Consider the following 16,544-nt stretch of genomic DNA (forward strand, 5'->3'; position numbering starts at 1 on the left):
CAAACATCCTCACTTATACTACAGTGTCGCGCCCGCTTGATTAGCAATTAAAAAACAAAGCCGTTTCCGATATTGTATTGCAAAAAACTCTTTGGGATTTCATCAATCAATGATTAAAGAATATCTACCTACCTTGGCAACTTTCAAATTTTTAGATAAATATCCGATTTAGGATTAAAAATGGCCGATTTCGCCATTTTAAAAATTTTCAATCGCTTATATAATAAAAACTATTAACTTAAGAGAAAAATCACTAAAGACCTTTTCTGTTTGGAATGATTCAAAAAACCTAAAAAAATTTGTTCGATGCAAAAAGAATAATTTTAGGAAAAACCCCTAATCTTTCCCCTCGCCTGGCAAGGTCTTTTCAGAATCGTCTGTCATTGTACACATTTCTTCTAAATGACTTACTCAAGCACATACTTAAATTTAAACCTTACAGGAGAAAGTTTATTTTACCCCCTAAATTTGCACTTTTCGATTCACCTGGTAGATACACGTGCACCGCTGATGCCTGCCAGGTCATGGTTTTTAGCCTTGGTGTGCTATGAATTATCGCTAGAAAAATGTCTAGCCTTACAGGAGGACCGTTAGTCGGAGGGTTCACTAGCTCTTAGACTATTACATATTTAGTTTTTGCGATTTATTTTTATTCCTGTTTCTTTTGATTTGGTATTTAGGTCCAATAGCATTTTCTGCAATTCTTCTCCGTCTTTTGTTATTAGTGTGACATTATCGGAAAACCTCAGATGGTTTAGGTTTTGCGCCGTCTATCGTCACTCCTTTATTTGCCCATTCTAAAGTTCAAAACATATCTTCTAGAGCTAAGGTAGATAGTTTGGGTGAGATAGAATCTCCTTATCTAACCCCCCTTTGCAGTTTTATCTTTCCTATTTTCCTTCTGTTTTTATTTGCGATGTTGCATTGTCATACTCGTATTTATACCTAATGATTTTTGAATATAGGTCATCAACTCTATTGTTGCTTAAGGCATTAAGAATTGATGGATTCGACCGTTACTTGATGGAAGTTCATTTTATCTAACAATAAAAACACTGAAAACGTTTGTTTTCTATACTTCCACAAAATTTATTATAACTAAGTGACTACAGCTGTTTCGGCGGAGTGCCTTTCTCAAGTGATATAGTTTACAGTGTGTTTGCCTTTTTAACAGCTGTAGTCACTTAGTTATAATAAATTTTGTGGAAGTATAGAAAACAAACGTTTTCAGTGTTTTTATTGTTAGCATTAAGAATTGCCCAAATTTCTATTGAGTCATATGCCTTCTCGTAATCTACCATAGCTATCCAGTGTTATGTTGTATTCGTTTGATTTTTTGATCGGTGTTCTTATTACCTGTAAATAGTCTATGTATATGGTGCTATAACCTTTTCTGAATTCTGCCTGTTCCCGAGGTTGATAAATAACTATCCAGTTTAGTTGTTAGACGCAATGTAATTATCTTCACAAACAGCTTATACAAGACTGATAAGAGGCTAATGGCTAATGGGTCTGTAGTTTTCTAATTTATTTATTTCCTTGAATTGGCATTTCGTACAAAATCCTGGCTTCTCTGTCCCACTTTAACATAGTTATGTCATGTAATGTCTCAGCGCATCATTTTGTCTTTGCAACTTTAAGTCTCAAAGAACCAATGTATAAATGCAATGCCCTTTATCCTTTGTTTTCTATCGAGGAAATAGTTATTTTCCTAACTAGTACGGAAAGTGATACTTTCCCGAACGAGACTGTCGTTGACCCGAACAGAGGAATAGCGGAGTTCGGGCAAGCAGTCGAGTGCGGGAAAGACACTTTCCGCATGAGTTAGGAAACAATATTTTTTCTAGGGCGGTACGTTTGGAAAAAAGTCACAACAAATAATATAGTTATATTAATTTTTACTTAGGAGTGAAAATACAAAAATTAATACGTTCTTTGACAAGGTTGCCAAAACCAAACTTTCAATAAAATTGGTTACCATGAAGACCACGGTTCATGACGACGATATTTGGTTTCCATGACGATGATTCAAAACCATTGTTTCTACTGATTTGACTGTTGAATATTATGTGAAAATAGGGCTTTTCATCCGCACGGCGTGTGTGAAAGTAAATTTTCCCACACAGCGTGCGGGAAAGTAAAATATTTTTTAATATGGCAGTATAATATACTATAATAAATGCAATAAACTAATATTTAGATATTATTTACTAATTTATTTCAAATTTATCTTATCGTGTTCATGTTTTAATGAAATTAGCGCGATAATTCGATGAAATAAAATTATTTTGACATAATATTTAAAAGTCAGATCAGTAGACAATGGTTTTGAATCGTCGTTATGGAAACCAATATCGTCGTCGTGGTAACCCATTATGTTGAAAGTTTGGTTTTGACAACATTGTCAAAGAATTAATTTGTATATTTTCACTTCTAAATAAAAATTGATATATCTCTATTTTTGTGGCTTTTTTCCAAACGTACGGTCTTAGAAAAAATACTGTTCCCAACCCATGCGGAAAGTGTCTTTCTCGCACTCGACTGCTTGCCCGAGGGTCAACGGCAGTCTCGTGCGTGAAAGTATCACTTTCCGCACTAGTTAGGAAAATAACTATTAGAGGTCCAGTGTAATTCGCTGAGATTATTTCATGAATAAAACTGTATGTTTAAATCATTTTATAGTTTCCTATGTGAACTTTATATTTTTATGAAACGAAAAACCTTTTTCCGCCTAGAATCCTAAAACAATACGTTTGATATACTACTTTAATTTTATAATAAACTAAGTACAAAAAGTATCGCACAATTTTTGAAACAGAGAAAAAGTAAAAATAATTTTTAATTTTTAGCAGAATGTTATAATGCTCGTATATCGTCTGCTTGAGGTGTGTACGGTATTTCTCATGATCATCTTTCAGTGCGTCACAGTTTTTCGATTTCTTTCTAACGCACTAAATTGTATGTGACAGAAAAAAAGGCACGTCCGTGATTACAGACAAGTTATAGACATTTACAAGATTTATACTAGTTATTCTAGTTGTCGGTAGATGGCGCCTTAATAAATAAAATAATTTTTTTTTTAGATAATAATATTACAAATATAATCTGTATAATTTATAAGACTATACAAATCAAAGAAAATATCATTTTATAAATTCAAGAAACACATTTGATTTGTTTTTATTCCAAATTGAAAATAAAATGTGACAACTGTCAGATTTAACTAAAATGTCATGTTAGAATAAATGTCATAAATGTGTATTATCACGGACTTACCCTTCTTCCTATCATTTGTTACGCACTGAAAAATGATCATGAAAAGGACAATACAAACCCATAACATTTCAAGTTGAAGTGTGTTTTTGCAGAAAAGAAAACAGTAAACAAAACGTTGTTAAAGCAGAATATTTATTTTAGACATTTGTATTGGAGAATTTAATGTGTGCACTATGTCTGCTTGAGTTTTCAATGAGGAGGTGCGTTCTTACAAGAAATGAGTAATATAACGTGAACAATATTGTAGATTTAATTGGAGATGGACGTTCACAGCAATATCTTGCTGATGTTATGAGAATCCACCATTGCAGCGTTTCAAGAGATTTAAGAAGGTATAGAGAAAGTAGTGGATACACAAGATCAGTTCCAGGACGTCCCAGGTGGCCGAACCCCGCAGATGAACGGTATTTACATCTGCAGACTTTTCGTAATCATCATGTTACAGCTAGACGACTGCGAAATGATATTTCGACAGTCTGTAATGTTCAAATAAGTGCCAATTCATTTAGAAACAGGTTAAACGAAATTATAATCAGAGCCAGAATGCCTGCTACTGCTCCACTGTTAACGAAAGCACATCGTATGGCACGTTTAAGTTTTGCACCAGGACATGTCAATTGGGATATTAATAACTGGACCAATATTATTTTTATAGATGAGTCAAGATTTGCACTTTGTGGATCCGACAGTCCAAAGTGACTGTGGAAAGGTCATTTCGCAGTTGTCTAGCTGTAATAGGTATGATGTATGCGCAAAGTCTGCAGATGTAAATAACGTTCATCGGCGGGGTTCGTGCACCTGGGAAATCCTGGAACTGATCTTCTTGTGCAGCGTCCACTTTCTCTATACCTTCTTAATGCATTGGAAACACGGATTGGTGGATTCCCATAACATCAGCAAGATATTGCTGCGATCGTCCATCTCCAATTAAATCTACAATTTGGGCTGCTTGTTTTGGCGTTATATTACTCATTTTTTATAAGAACGTACCTTCTCATAGAAAACTCACGCAGACAGGGCACCCGTAAGGGATACTGGCGCCTGTGTGCAAAAAAGGATTTTGGCGCCCCTTAAGGCATTTTGGATCATGTTTTTTATTTATTTTTTGAAGGTAGGTGCTTGAAATAAACCAGAAAACTGAACTTTAGAATGTGAGTTTCACTTCTTCTCGGGAGTGAAAAAACATACGTTCAAAAAAGTCCAGAATTGGATAAAATGACTAATTTTAAAAAACTTTTCTTCTATAAAGATTTTTCTGTGTCAATACTTTTGAATAGTTTTCAAGTTATTTGCGAGTAAGTTTATGTTCATTTTTCAACAAAAAAAAAAACAAGTTTTTAGACGGATTTTCGCAAATAACTCAAAAAGAAAGTATTTTATAAAAAATATAGTTTATAAAAAATAAAAAAAAACAATGATGTAAGTACCTATAAAATGTCAAGTCTGCAGACCCAGTAGAAGCAGAGTTGTAGCTGATGAAAGGGAGGTTCATATTCGTCAAATTACAAATCAAATATTTCAACGTAAAATATCCAAAAATCAAGCATTTCACAATCAACCAGTAATCAAGCACTTATCAGGGAAAACTCATTATAACTTTTTAAAATGTTTAAAAGAAGCTATATTCTTTTAACGTCAAAAGTAAGTAAGTTAAAAATAATGTTGGTCCCTTTTTTTGTTAAAAAAATCATGAAAACCACCCCCTAATTAGCATCCGAAATGAAATTAATCGTTACCGCTTCACCACAAGTTACTTTACTTATGTATTGTTTATGTGATTTGAAGTTTCATAGGTTCAAAGTGCTTATTTTTGAAAAGGCTGCAGTTAAAAGGACGAAAGGGCTGAACGAGTCACTAATCATGAGTGTATGCAAAATTTGAACAGCCATATCTTCCAATTTTTGTCTTACAGGAAAACAAAACATCCAAAATATTCAGAAAAGCAAAATCTACATTTTTTTACTGCTTAAGAATTTTGATATCACTAATTAATTTTAAAGGTATTTGGAAAACGAAATTTTTTCAGTATTGAAAACAAAATAATTTAAAACCAAATTTTTTCAAGAATGGGCACTTTAAATCGATGAAACTTACAGATCATATAAATACAGCTTTTCTTAAAAATTTCAAAGAAGTTGTAATGAGTTTTCCCCGAAAAGTACTTAATTTTTTGGTTATTTCACGTTGAAATATTCGATTTGGAATTTAACGAATAAGAACCTACTTTTCGTTAGCTACAACTCTGCTTTCTACTGGGTTTTGCGGACTTCATAAATAAATTATTTTTTTCACTTTCTTGTAAGCTATATTTTTGCTAAGAGTATTTTTTCAATAAAGTAATTTTTATCGAAATAGCTTTTTGTTGAATAAAATAGTGTTTTTGATGAAAATGAACATACGCACTCGCAAATAACTCGAAAAGAATTGACTTGAAATCTCTATACAACAAAAGTTGCTTAGAATTAGTCAGTTTATCCAATTCCGGACTTATTTTTAACGAATGTTTTCTAACCACCACAGGTATTCTCGGGCGTATTCCCCTGAGAATACCCCTTTTACCCCCAGAGTAAAAGCACACATCGGCACATTAGGTCACTTCTTTTCTTGTTAGCTATGTGTAGGTATAACAAATTTTATGTCAATATAAGCGTTTTTTTTTAATTTACAACAAAAACCGTGAGTAAATGGATCATTATTAGTAGGCTAAAATATCAAAATGAAATAAAGAGAATAAAAGCATAACAAAGTAAATTAAAATGCCTGACTTCTGACATGTTCTCGCAAATGGGAATGGGCAGTAGCTGGATGATATTACTAATAAAATTTCGTATGTGTTTAAACTGAATTGTATTTAATTTCGTAACTTTTATTTTAAAATTAATTTTTGTTTTTTCGTTTCTTTGCTTTTTTTTGCAATTTTTGACCCCCGGGTTTTGGCGCCCCCTAAAGGATGGCGCCCGTGTGCATTGAACACTTTGCACATATGGCAGCGGGGGCCCTGCACGCAGATATAGTGCACAAATCAAATTCTCGAACACAAATATCCAAAATAAATATTCTGTTTTAACAACGTTTTGTTTACTGTTTTTTTTTCTGCAAAAACATGCTTCAACTTGAAATTTTATGGGTTTATAAACACCTAAAGAAGACGATAGAGGAGTATTATATCATTCTGCTAAAAATTAAGAATTGTTTTTAAGCTTATTTCTGTTTTAAAAATTATGCGATACTTTTTCTGATTAGTGTATTTTATAATTTCCTCATAATAAATAATAATTAAAAAGCCAATAATCGTTTGTCAATAATAACTTCTTCGATGTGGAGATCTAGAGAAATAAAAAACATAATTTTGTAAACAGAATGCAAATGTAAAATTTCGAAATTACACAAGTAGGGAATGTCAAATAAATCGCGGAGTCAGGCAGGAATCCATTCGGTCACCATTACTATTTAGCAGGGTAACGTAGAATGAAAAGTTCAATATAAATGTGAATAAAACCAAATTCATGGTCTCAAGCTGAGATCTACATCCTGATACAAACTTATATTAACTGAAAGAATGTTTGTTTAATATTTGGAAAGTTAAGTCACGGAGCAAATAGGTAATAGATGGAGAGGCAGCGCTGAAAAATCTATTTGAATTTACCAAAGCTAGATTTTTCACAGTTGATTACTGTGAGTGTGTAGAGAAACATACTGCGGTCGGTCAAGCGAAACGCAGAACAGGTGTTACTGAGAGGGTATCAAAGTTGCTTTCCTACGAAGGTAATTATTTCCATTTACTAAGGCTGAAAATCAGTACACACATTCTAAATTAAATATAAATAGAAGTTATTATAGTCGGTCGGCTGTATGACGGGACAGAGCCGGTCGGTCGGCCCCAAGAATCCATTGAGGAAATGAAGCATTTTGGCTCGCAATTTTTTCGTCCACCATGGATTTACTTGAAATTTTCACAGAAGGTAGGGAATAGTCTAAGGATCATTTTGTATATTATTCCACTATCATACGCTAAAACCTTGGGGTGGTTACCACCCCATCTCGGAGGTGGGAATTTTTTATTACATTTTAGCCATGTAATTCGATGGAAAAAGTGATTCTAAGAAAAAAATGTTTTTTACATTTCCTTCGTAAAACTAATATTTTTTCAGTTATTCGCGCTTGAAAATAACGTTTTTCGACGAAAAAATCGACTTTTTTAGAGGGTTTTTTGAGAATACCTCGAAAAATATTCTATATATTTTTGGCAATAAAAAGTTTCTTCAAAAATGATTTTGTAGGATATTTTCTTTTCCAATAATATCTTTAAGACCAATACAAACCGAGATACGGCATGTTAAAGTTAGCTTTTTTCGTCAAATGCATAATTTGAAATATTCAAAGCCAAATAATGGGAAAAATTTGCATTTTTCGAGGAAAACTTAAATAATCTTTTTTCAAGTATACAATTGGACCTTTTAAAAAATAATAATAAAATGTTTCTAGCATGAAAATTAAGCGACTTATAATCAAAAAAATGTCGGTACCTGCTTTTCTCTACGAAAAAATCAGTGAAAACAACCCCCTAACTACCTTCCTAATTCAAAATTGGTCTTCACCTTTCTGTAGTTCCTTTTATATTTATATTATCAATACACTCAAGGAGTTTGACCTATTTAAAATGCCTAATTTTGGAAAAATATTATATCTCACTGTGTACTGATTTTCAGCCTTAGTAAATGGATTTAATTACCTTCGTAGGAAAGCAACTCTGATACCCTCTCAGTAATGAGACCTCTCACAAATGATTTTGTAGGATTTTTAAAGAGCTATAGGACTCTGTAAATTAAATTCCGTAAGATGCCTTAGTTTTTAATTAGGGCGGGTTTAAAGAGCTCGAATAAGGGGGTGTTTGCTGGTAAATAGAGGTTTTAAACAGCTATATCTGGCTAACTATTCACTGTATTGAAAATCTATGCACAGGGTATTTTTAGTCAGTAAAAAAGCTACAATTTAGTAGTTTATAATTTTTTTCATGTCTTCAGTATTTTCGGAGATATTTTGAAGCAAATGGAGAAAAATACCAAATTGCAAAAAATGTATTTTAACTCAAATTTTTCCAAAATTAGGCATTTTAAATAGGTCAAGCTCCTTGAGTGTATTGATAATATAAATATAAAAGGAACTGCAGAAAGGCGAAGACCAATTTTGAATTAGGAAGGTAGTTAGGGGGTTGTTTTCACTGATTTTTTCGTAGAGAAAAGCAGGTACCGACATTTTTTTTGATTATAAGTCGCTTAATTTTCATGCTAGAAACTTTTTATTATTTTTTTTTTTTTTGAAATGTCTAATTGTATACTTGAAAAAAGAATATTTAAGTTTTTCTCGAAAAATGCAAATTTTTCCCATTATTTGACTTTGAATATTTCAAATTGTGCATTTGACGAAAAAAGCTAACTTTTAACATGCCGTATCTCGGTTTGTATTGGTCTTAAAGATATTATAGGAAAAGAATTTGGTTTGTGTTACTAAAAGATACAATGTCGATATTTACAGTGTTTTTTGATTAAATGCATATTTTTCGAGGTATTCTCAAAAAGCCCTCTAAAAAAGTCAATTTTTTCGTCGAAAAACTGTTATTTTCAAGCGCGAATAACTCAAAAAATATTAGTTTTACGGAGAAAATGTAAAAAACATTGTTTTCTTAGAATCACTTTTTCCATCGAATTACATGGTTAAAATGTAATAAAAAATTCCCACCCCGAAATAGGGTGGCAACCACCCCCAAGGTTTTAGCGTATGATAGCGGCATGATATAGAAAATGGTCCTTGGACTATTCCCTACCTTTTGTGAAAATTTCAAGTAAATCCATGCCGGACGAAAAAGTTGCGAGCCAAAATGCTTCATTTCCTCAATCGACTATTGGGGCCGACCGACCGGCTCTGTCCCGTCATACAGCTGATCGGCTATAATAACTTTTATTTATATTTAATTTAAAATGTGTGTACTGATTTTCAGCCTTAGTAAATGGAAATAATTACCTTCGTAGGAAAGCAACTTTGATACCCTCTCAGTAACCCCTGTTCTACGTTTCGCTTGACAGACCGCAGTATGTTTCTTTACACGCTCACAGTAATCAACTGTGAAAAATCTAGCTTTAGTAAATTCAAATAGATTTTTCAGCGCTGCCTCTTGGTCTATAACTGTAATTAAATCAGACATAAGACTAAGTCATCGCCATTAACATCACCATTAACACCACCATTAACATGAAAATTCTAGGATCATTTTAATACCAAAATTATACACGAAAGTAGACTGTAATTTCTCAGGATCAGAATGGTTTTCATGTCTTCTCCAGCTTATTACCTAATGTCGTTTTAAATATTATTTAGGTATATTCTACTATTTTTTAGGATGCTTGGAATATATAAGAAGATTTACAAATTGAGTGTGATATTATCTTATTTTTCTACGAGGAGTTGGAGATTTTCAAACAACAACATAAGAAATTTATGGAAGAAACTCGATGAAGGAGATAGAGAGCTGTTTCAGTTTAGCATGGCAACAGTGCATTGGTTACAATTCTTCAGAATTTATTTGAAGGGTGTTAGACGGTATCTTCTACATGAGTCGGACAATACTATTGAAGACGCTAAAAAAAGACAAAGATGGTAAGGAAATTTAGATAGAATATAGATTTTGATAGATTCAAGTCCACTAGATTAAATAATTTTTTTAAATATTTTACTATTCATATTAATATAGATTAAGAAGATTTATATAGAGTATTAACCTAGCTCAAAAATGTAGAAATATAGTTTGTTCTTATGTTTTTGAAGTTGAAGTTGTGACGACTTTAACAATAATTTGTGTAGCATTAAGTTTAAGTAAGGTAAAAATTCCTTTAAATGAAGAAATATCAAGCACAAGCTACAATTGTTGAAGACATAGAAATACATATTTTTCTTCTCCAAGCTCCATATTCTATCGAAGGTTGGGAATCATCATGGCTATGCTGACCCTGTTGACCGCCTTTCTAAATAGTTCTGATCTCCTGCATTTACACTATTCTCTCGAAATATTAAGCCAGCATATATCCATATATGCTCCATATATGGAGCTCCCTGTCTCTTCGTCCTACCACTAGTCATAACTTTGTTGACTATACACTTTCTCATTTCAGTCTATTACATCAAACATCTTTATGTTGGATCTGACTGAAATGACGAATTATAGGAACATATAAACTATAACCGTACATTGCCTTCATCATATTTAATAGTTTGGAAAAATCTACTTATTTTCTCTGTGCTTGATGCATCTGAGCCTATATGAAGAGTACAGGGGAAAAAAAGAATGTCACTTTTTCATGAATTTTGGGTTTTCTCGCCATATGGTAGCAAAAACTGAGTACTATCGACTAGACTATCGATTCAGAACAATAACCAGAAAGATCAGACTATATAAATTTTTTAAGAATTTGTATCCAGACAAAGGACCAGGATTGTCCGCACGCCACTGGACAAAAATAAGGAATATAGATTAATATTATATTAAGATTATAGACCAACAATTGTTAGAATTCTGCTAACAATCTCCTAAGTAGTTTTTAGATATCATAAGAATTCAACCTTTATTGGTGTTTATCTCAATATGTATAAAACGTGACATTCCTTGTTTTTCCCCTGTACTCTTCATATAAACATATTGTCCTTTTCATTAAAACTAAAGTAATACATATTTTTATTTTAAACAATCAACGCATGTATGGCTGGCTGCCTATCTTCACTTAATACATTTAATAATAATAATAATAATAATAATAATAGCTTTATTGCCCAACAGTTTCCCATTTACAGGACAATGATAAAAATATTACATAATTTATAACACCTATAGGTAAGATTTAAGCAGTAGTACCAAAAAAAAATAACATTAATAGTACAAGTTAGACTAAAATTAATATAAATTCAAACCGAAAAAGAAAATAAATTAATAAAAAAAAATAAAATAAAATAAAATAAAAAATTAGTGCTTATTTCAGACACTCAATAGCTACTTTTATAAAGTTCCTTTGAGAACATGAAAAAATGTCACAATGCTTACCAATAACATTAAAATTTCTACACATTACATTAATAGGAGCCTTACATAGAATATTTGTACGAGCTCTTGTACACCTAAATAATACATTTGTTCTTAAATTTGACCTTGGAATATTAAAATTAATGTTTTGTAATATTGAAATACAATCAATTGCATTATTAACAAGTTTGTACAAAAAAATTAAAGATGCAACTTTTCTTCTTAATTCTAAACTACACATACTAAAACGATCACACAAGTAATTATTATCTATACCTCTAGCCGGATAAAGACCATTTACTTTAAACATTAAAAATTTTAGAAATTTTCTCTGAACGCTTTCAATTGCAATGTTATGACAATCATAGAAAGGACTCCATACAATACTGGCATATTCAAGTTTAGAGCGGACATAAGTATAATATAGCAATGTTAATGACTTTATATTATAAAATGACTTACAATTGCGAATTAAAAACCCATAAGCCTTCAACGCTTCAGAAACTTTAACACACATATGTTCCACAAAAGTGAGTTTTGTGTCAAAAATTACACCCAAATCCTTAACCGTGTTCTGCCTTTCTAATATTTTATCGTGACAACTATAGTTAAATACAAATAAACTTGATTTCCTAGAAAAAGTGACTACTTTACATTTTTTCGTGTTAAGTTGTAATTTGTTGCTGTTGCACCAATTTTCCAATATTTCTATATTCTGCTGAAGTTGGTTACAATCATCCAGCTCCCTAATAGTAGAAAATATTTTCAAATCGTCAGCGAAGCCCAATCTTTCGCATGAAATATTTTCAAGAAGGTCATTAATAAATAGTAGAAAGAGCAATGGACCGAGATTGGAACCTTGAGGCACACCAGACGCAGCAAGATATTTTTCTGAGACATAACCATTATATGCTACAAACTGCATCCTTCCCCGAAGATACGATTTTAACAATAAAAGAGCACTGTCAGTAAAACCAAATGTTGAAAGCTTGCTAAGTAATACTTCATGATCAATTCTGTCAAAAGCCTTCGAAAAATCGGTATATATAACATCAACTTGGCCATTATCGTCAATAACTTCAGAAATATATTGGGTAAAATAAACCAAGTTGGTTACAGTTGATCTTTTATTAACAAAACCATGCTGATGAGATGAAATATAAAGTTGAACAGAAGATAAGATCCTATTATATAATACGATTTCGAAAACCTTTGAAAAATTAGATAAAATAGAGACAGCTCTATAGTTTTCTATTTCTGACTTCACCCCAGCCCTAAATATCGGACACACCCTTGCTTCCTTCCATAGTTCTGGATACTTCATTTGTTGTATAGATAAGTTTATAATCTTGGTTAAAGGTATGACAAATGCACCAGCGCAATCTTTAATAAGAAACGAGGGAATCTTGTCAGGGCCTGATGTCATCTTATCTTTTAACTTTCTGATAGCAGCATTTATTTCATCCTCTGTAACCGATTGAAAATTAATTGATGTCATATATGGGTTTATTGGATAATTGCAACCACCCTCATCATCAGAAACTAAATAAACACTACTGAAAAATTCCGCAAAAGCATTCACTATGGCTTGCGGATCTTTGTAATCACTTCCCTCAAAACTCATGTTTCCAGGAATTCGTGATGATTTATTTCTAGAGTGAATGTAAGACCAGAACTTAGTTTTGTCTTGAGAAATATTTGTTTGAATATCCTCCAAGTAATTATCATATGCCACCTTGACCTGATATTTTATTAGTCGTCGTAATCTTTTAAACTCAATAAAATCGGAATGAATCTTAGATTTTTTATATTTGCGTCGGAATTTAACTTTTAGTTTTATGTTTTTTATAATCTCGGAATCAAACCAAGGTGGATATTTATGAGCATGATTTTTGTAAACCGGAATATGCTTATCAAAAATGTCATAAATTTTATTATAAAAAGTTTATACAGCAATATCTACTTCGTCGCAGCATTCGATAAAACTCCAATCACTCTGTAGGATACTTGAATATAAGTTAACAAAATCTGCATTCCTAAAATTATAAGCTTTATCAAGTGAATTTGGAATAAACGTTACTTCTTTAGAAAATATGTTGTTAAAATTTATTAGTAGAGCCGGATGATGATCATCCTCAGCTACAAGAGGCAAATCATCGTGAGACACAGTACATTTTATATTGCATGCTATCAAATCAAGTATTCGTTCAAGTGTATTTTTTATATTATTATATTGATCCAAGTTATTAGTATTAAATAAATTTAAAATTGCTGCAGTTTTTCTATCCGATATGTCATTCTCAATAAATTTAGGCGCATTAAAATCTCCCAAAATAATCACAAAATTATCATTCAAATAATCAAGTTGCTCTAAAGATTCAAAGAAAAATTCAAAATCTAATAAACTTAACTTATCAGGAATATATAATACCATTACATAAAAAACGATATACCTTATGCTGCATTTAATAACTAACATATCAATTAATGGAAACTGAAGATCAAATGGTGAAGTATCCATTACCTCGGACTTTATAAAATTTTTTATTGCAAGCAAAATGCCACCGCCTTTTGTTTTATCCACTAAATCAAATTTACGATCTTTTCGATGTACATCGTAGTCATCAGTAAATAATTCATTACTGGATACTTCCTCATTTAACCAAGTTTCACTTATAGCAATTATATCAAATTCAGAAACACTAACAGCAGCCAAAAAAGTCTTCAATTTACTGTTCAATCCACGCACATTTTGATAGTAGCATAATAAATCTTCTTTACAAGTTGAAAAGCTGTTGGGATTGTTCAGTTTAAATTTTGGACTATTCTTGGCACACCCTTAATATACTTTATTCGGAAGTTTTGTTGGCCGTCCGAATTTTTTACAATAAGTTCCTCTTTTAATTTTTTATAATGTGTAATTTGACGCGGAGTGCGATCACTCGCAACAGAAACATTTTTATAATTTCCATTCCTAAGAACTTTTGAATTGCGAATTAAATTTAATACTTGATTTTCATCGCGTAAAACTACTTTGATCGGTCGAGTTCTTCCATCAGAAAATCGACCAACCCTAAATAGCCTCAGATTTGAAATATCAAATTGCAGATCTAAGAGATTAATAATTTTATTAACCTCCAGCTTATCATTAGCGACTTCACCCTGTTGACTGTGATCTGGAACTCCAAAGATGACCAAATTTTTCTTGCGTCTATTTCTGTCGTTAAGTTCCTCGATGACTTCTTCTAAATCCACCTGCTGTGTACTAGGTTGTATTTTCACATTTTCAGCTTTCAACTCTTGAATATCATTTTGAAGTGATATAATTAATTTTTTCAAATCGCTTATTTGATTGCCAATTACTCTACAACTTGAACAAGACCAATTATATCCTTTATCAGGATCACTCAAGACTCGGAGTTCCTCAGATGTTATGTTAACACAAGCATGTCGATAATGTCTATTGCAGACCGAACATTGAATCATTAAGTTGGTTTTAAACGATTTATTACAACACATACAAATTTTTGAAGGCATGGTGTAATAAGAATAAAACAATAAATGAAAAAAGAGTAATACACTAGCACGCCACTGGAACCAGCGAAAAAATCCAAGTTGATTCTGTATATAAACAGTAGTTCTTTTTTGGTGATTATGTTTTAATTACACGATCAACGCAAAAAAATGCATTTAATTGTTTCACTAAATTGTCGATTAATAGTCTTTGATGGCAATAATTCAAATAAAACTTAATAAGTAAATACCTTATTTCCAGCAAAAATCAATGAAAAAGCACGGGAGCACCAATTTAACGTGTGTACACTTCTAAAGCTAAACTACTGAATTTACATTTACATTTATTTGAACCCCGCTGACAATTAGTTTTAAATAACTTTACTTTCACTCTTTTTATTGTTCATGTTAGCTTAATATGGAATACTTTTAATCCCAGCACGCGATGTTTGTTGTTATTATTGAATTTTACTACAAATAATTTTTAAAACTAGTGGCTAGTGTACCTGACTATACATCAATTCACAAAACTTCAAGTTGCACTGTCTGTCCCGTACTGTCATCAGTCAGAAATATTTTTACACCTGCAATTTAGTTGGCTTTCACCTTTCTCTTTGTGAAGACAGAGAATTCGACTCAACCACCCACATGCTCCGTGGAATAGTTATATAATGCCGTAGGATATCTATATTAATTTCATCCATCGTCAGGATTTAGTATATAACATTTCAATGTAAGACTTTTAGTCGACATTTTAAGGGTTTTAACCCATGTATTTTTGGTGGCTTAGCATGTAGAGCTTGTGAGTATAACTTAATTTTTTATCTTGGTCAACTTTAAAAATTTTTTACCTTTGTCTTCACTTATCATGGTTATACTTATTTTAGGCAAAGAATACTAATGATGCTCTCTTTAGAGCGAAAACGTTCTGTTTTGTAATTGTAGCCCTTTATTGGGGTTTTAAAAATAAATATACCTTTTACACAGAAGATTCCTCTTCAATTTTTTGTAATTAATGGTATACAGCCATCTACAGGAAATTTTTCCTTGTAGGTCATCTTTACTCTCTGCAATAAATATGGCATCATCTGCATAGCATAATATAGAGATAATTTCTTCACCCATTCTGTACCTTATACTCAGGTTTTTGACTTTATGAACAATTTCATTCATGATGAGGTTAAACAGCAGCGGGCTCAATGAGTCTCCTTGACGTATGCCTCTTTCCACTGATATCGGCTGTGTTAGTTTGTTATTAATTTTGGCCTGTATCTTATTTTTTCTGCTGTATATGTTTTTGACAGCCTCGATAATATCTTATGGTAGGTTTTGTTTATATAACAGGTGAATTACGTCATTCAGCTCAACACGGTCGAATGCCTTTTGTAGATCTATGAAACAACAGTAACCCATATAGCACACAACGTCCGATGTACGTCCATATAACGTACATTTAAAGTCCAAACGTCCATGGACCAAAACTGGACGTACTATGTACGTACATTACGGGACGTTGAAACCTCTTTACTCTGGGTATAGAGATTTTTGAAGAGAAGAACTGAATAAAGATGGGTAAAATAAATGATAAGAGATTTAATAAGACAAGAAGAGGGGCTTAGCTCAGGAAAAAAAATTAAAAGGGCAGAGAGACACTAAATCTCAAGTGAGTATTCGGGCTAGCTTCAAT

At 32.0% G+C, this 16,544-nt stretch overlaps 1 protein-coding gene across 1 annotated transcript in view; it reads left to right on the plus strand.

Annotated features, from left to right (window-relative positions):
- Window positions 1-16,544, plus strand: part of LOC114329450 (fatty acyl-CoA reductase wat) — a 241,967-nt gene that overhangs the window by 194,753 nt on the left and 30,670 nt on the right. The window contains exon 8 of the mRNA XM_028278562.2: window positions 9,673-9,930. Within this exon, the coding sequence (XP_028134363.1) occupies window positions 9,673-9,930 (258 nt within the window). The remainder of the gene's footprint in view (window positions 1-9,672; window positions 9,931-16,544) is intronic.

This window comes from Diabrotica virgifera, chromosome 3 (assembly GCF_917563875.1).
Source record: "Diabrotica virgifera virgifera chromosome 3, PGI_DIABVI_V3a".
Taxonomy (NCBI): Eukaryota; Metazoa; Arthropoda; class Insecta; order Coleoptera; family Chrysomelidae; genus Diabrotica; species Diabrotica virgifera.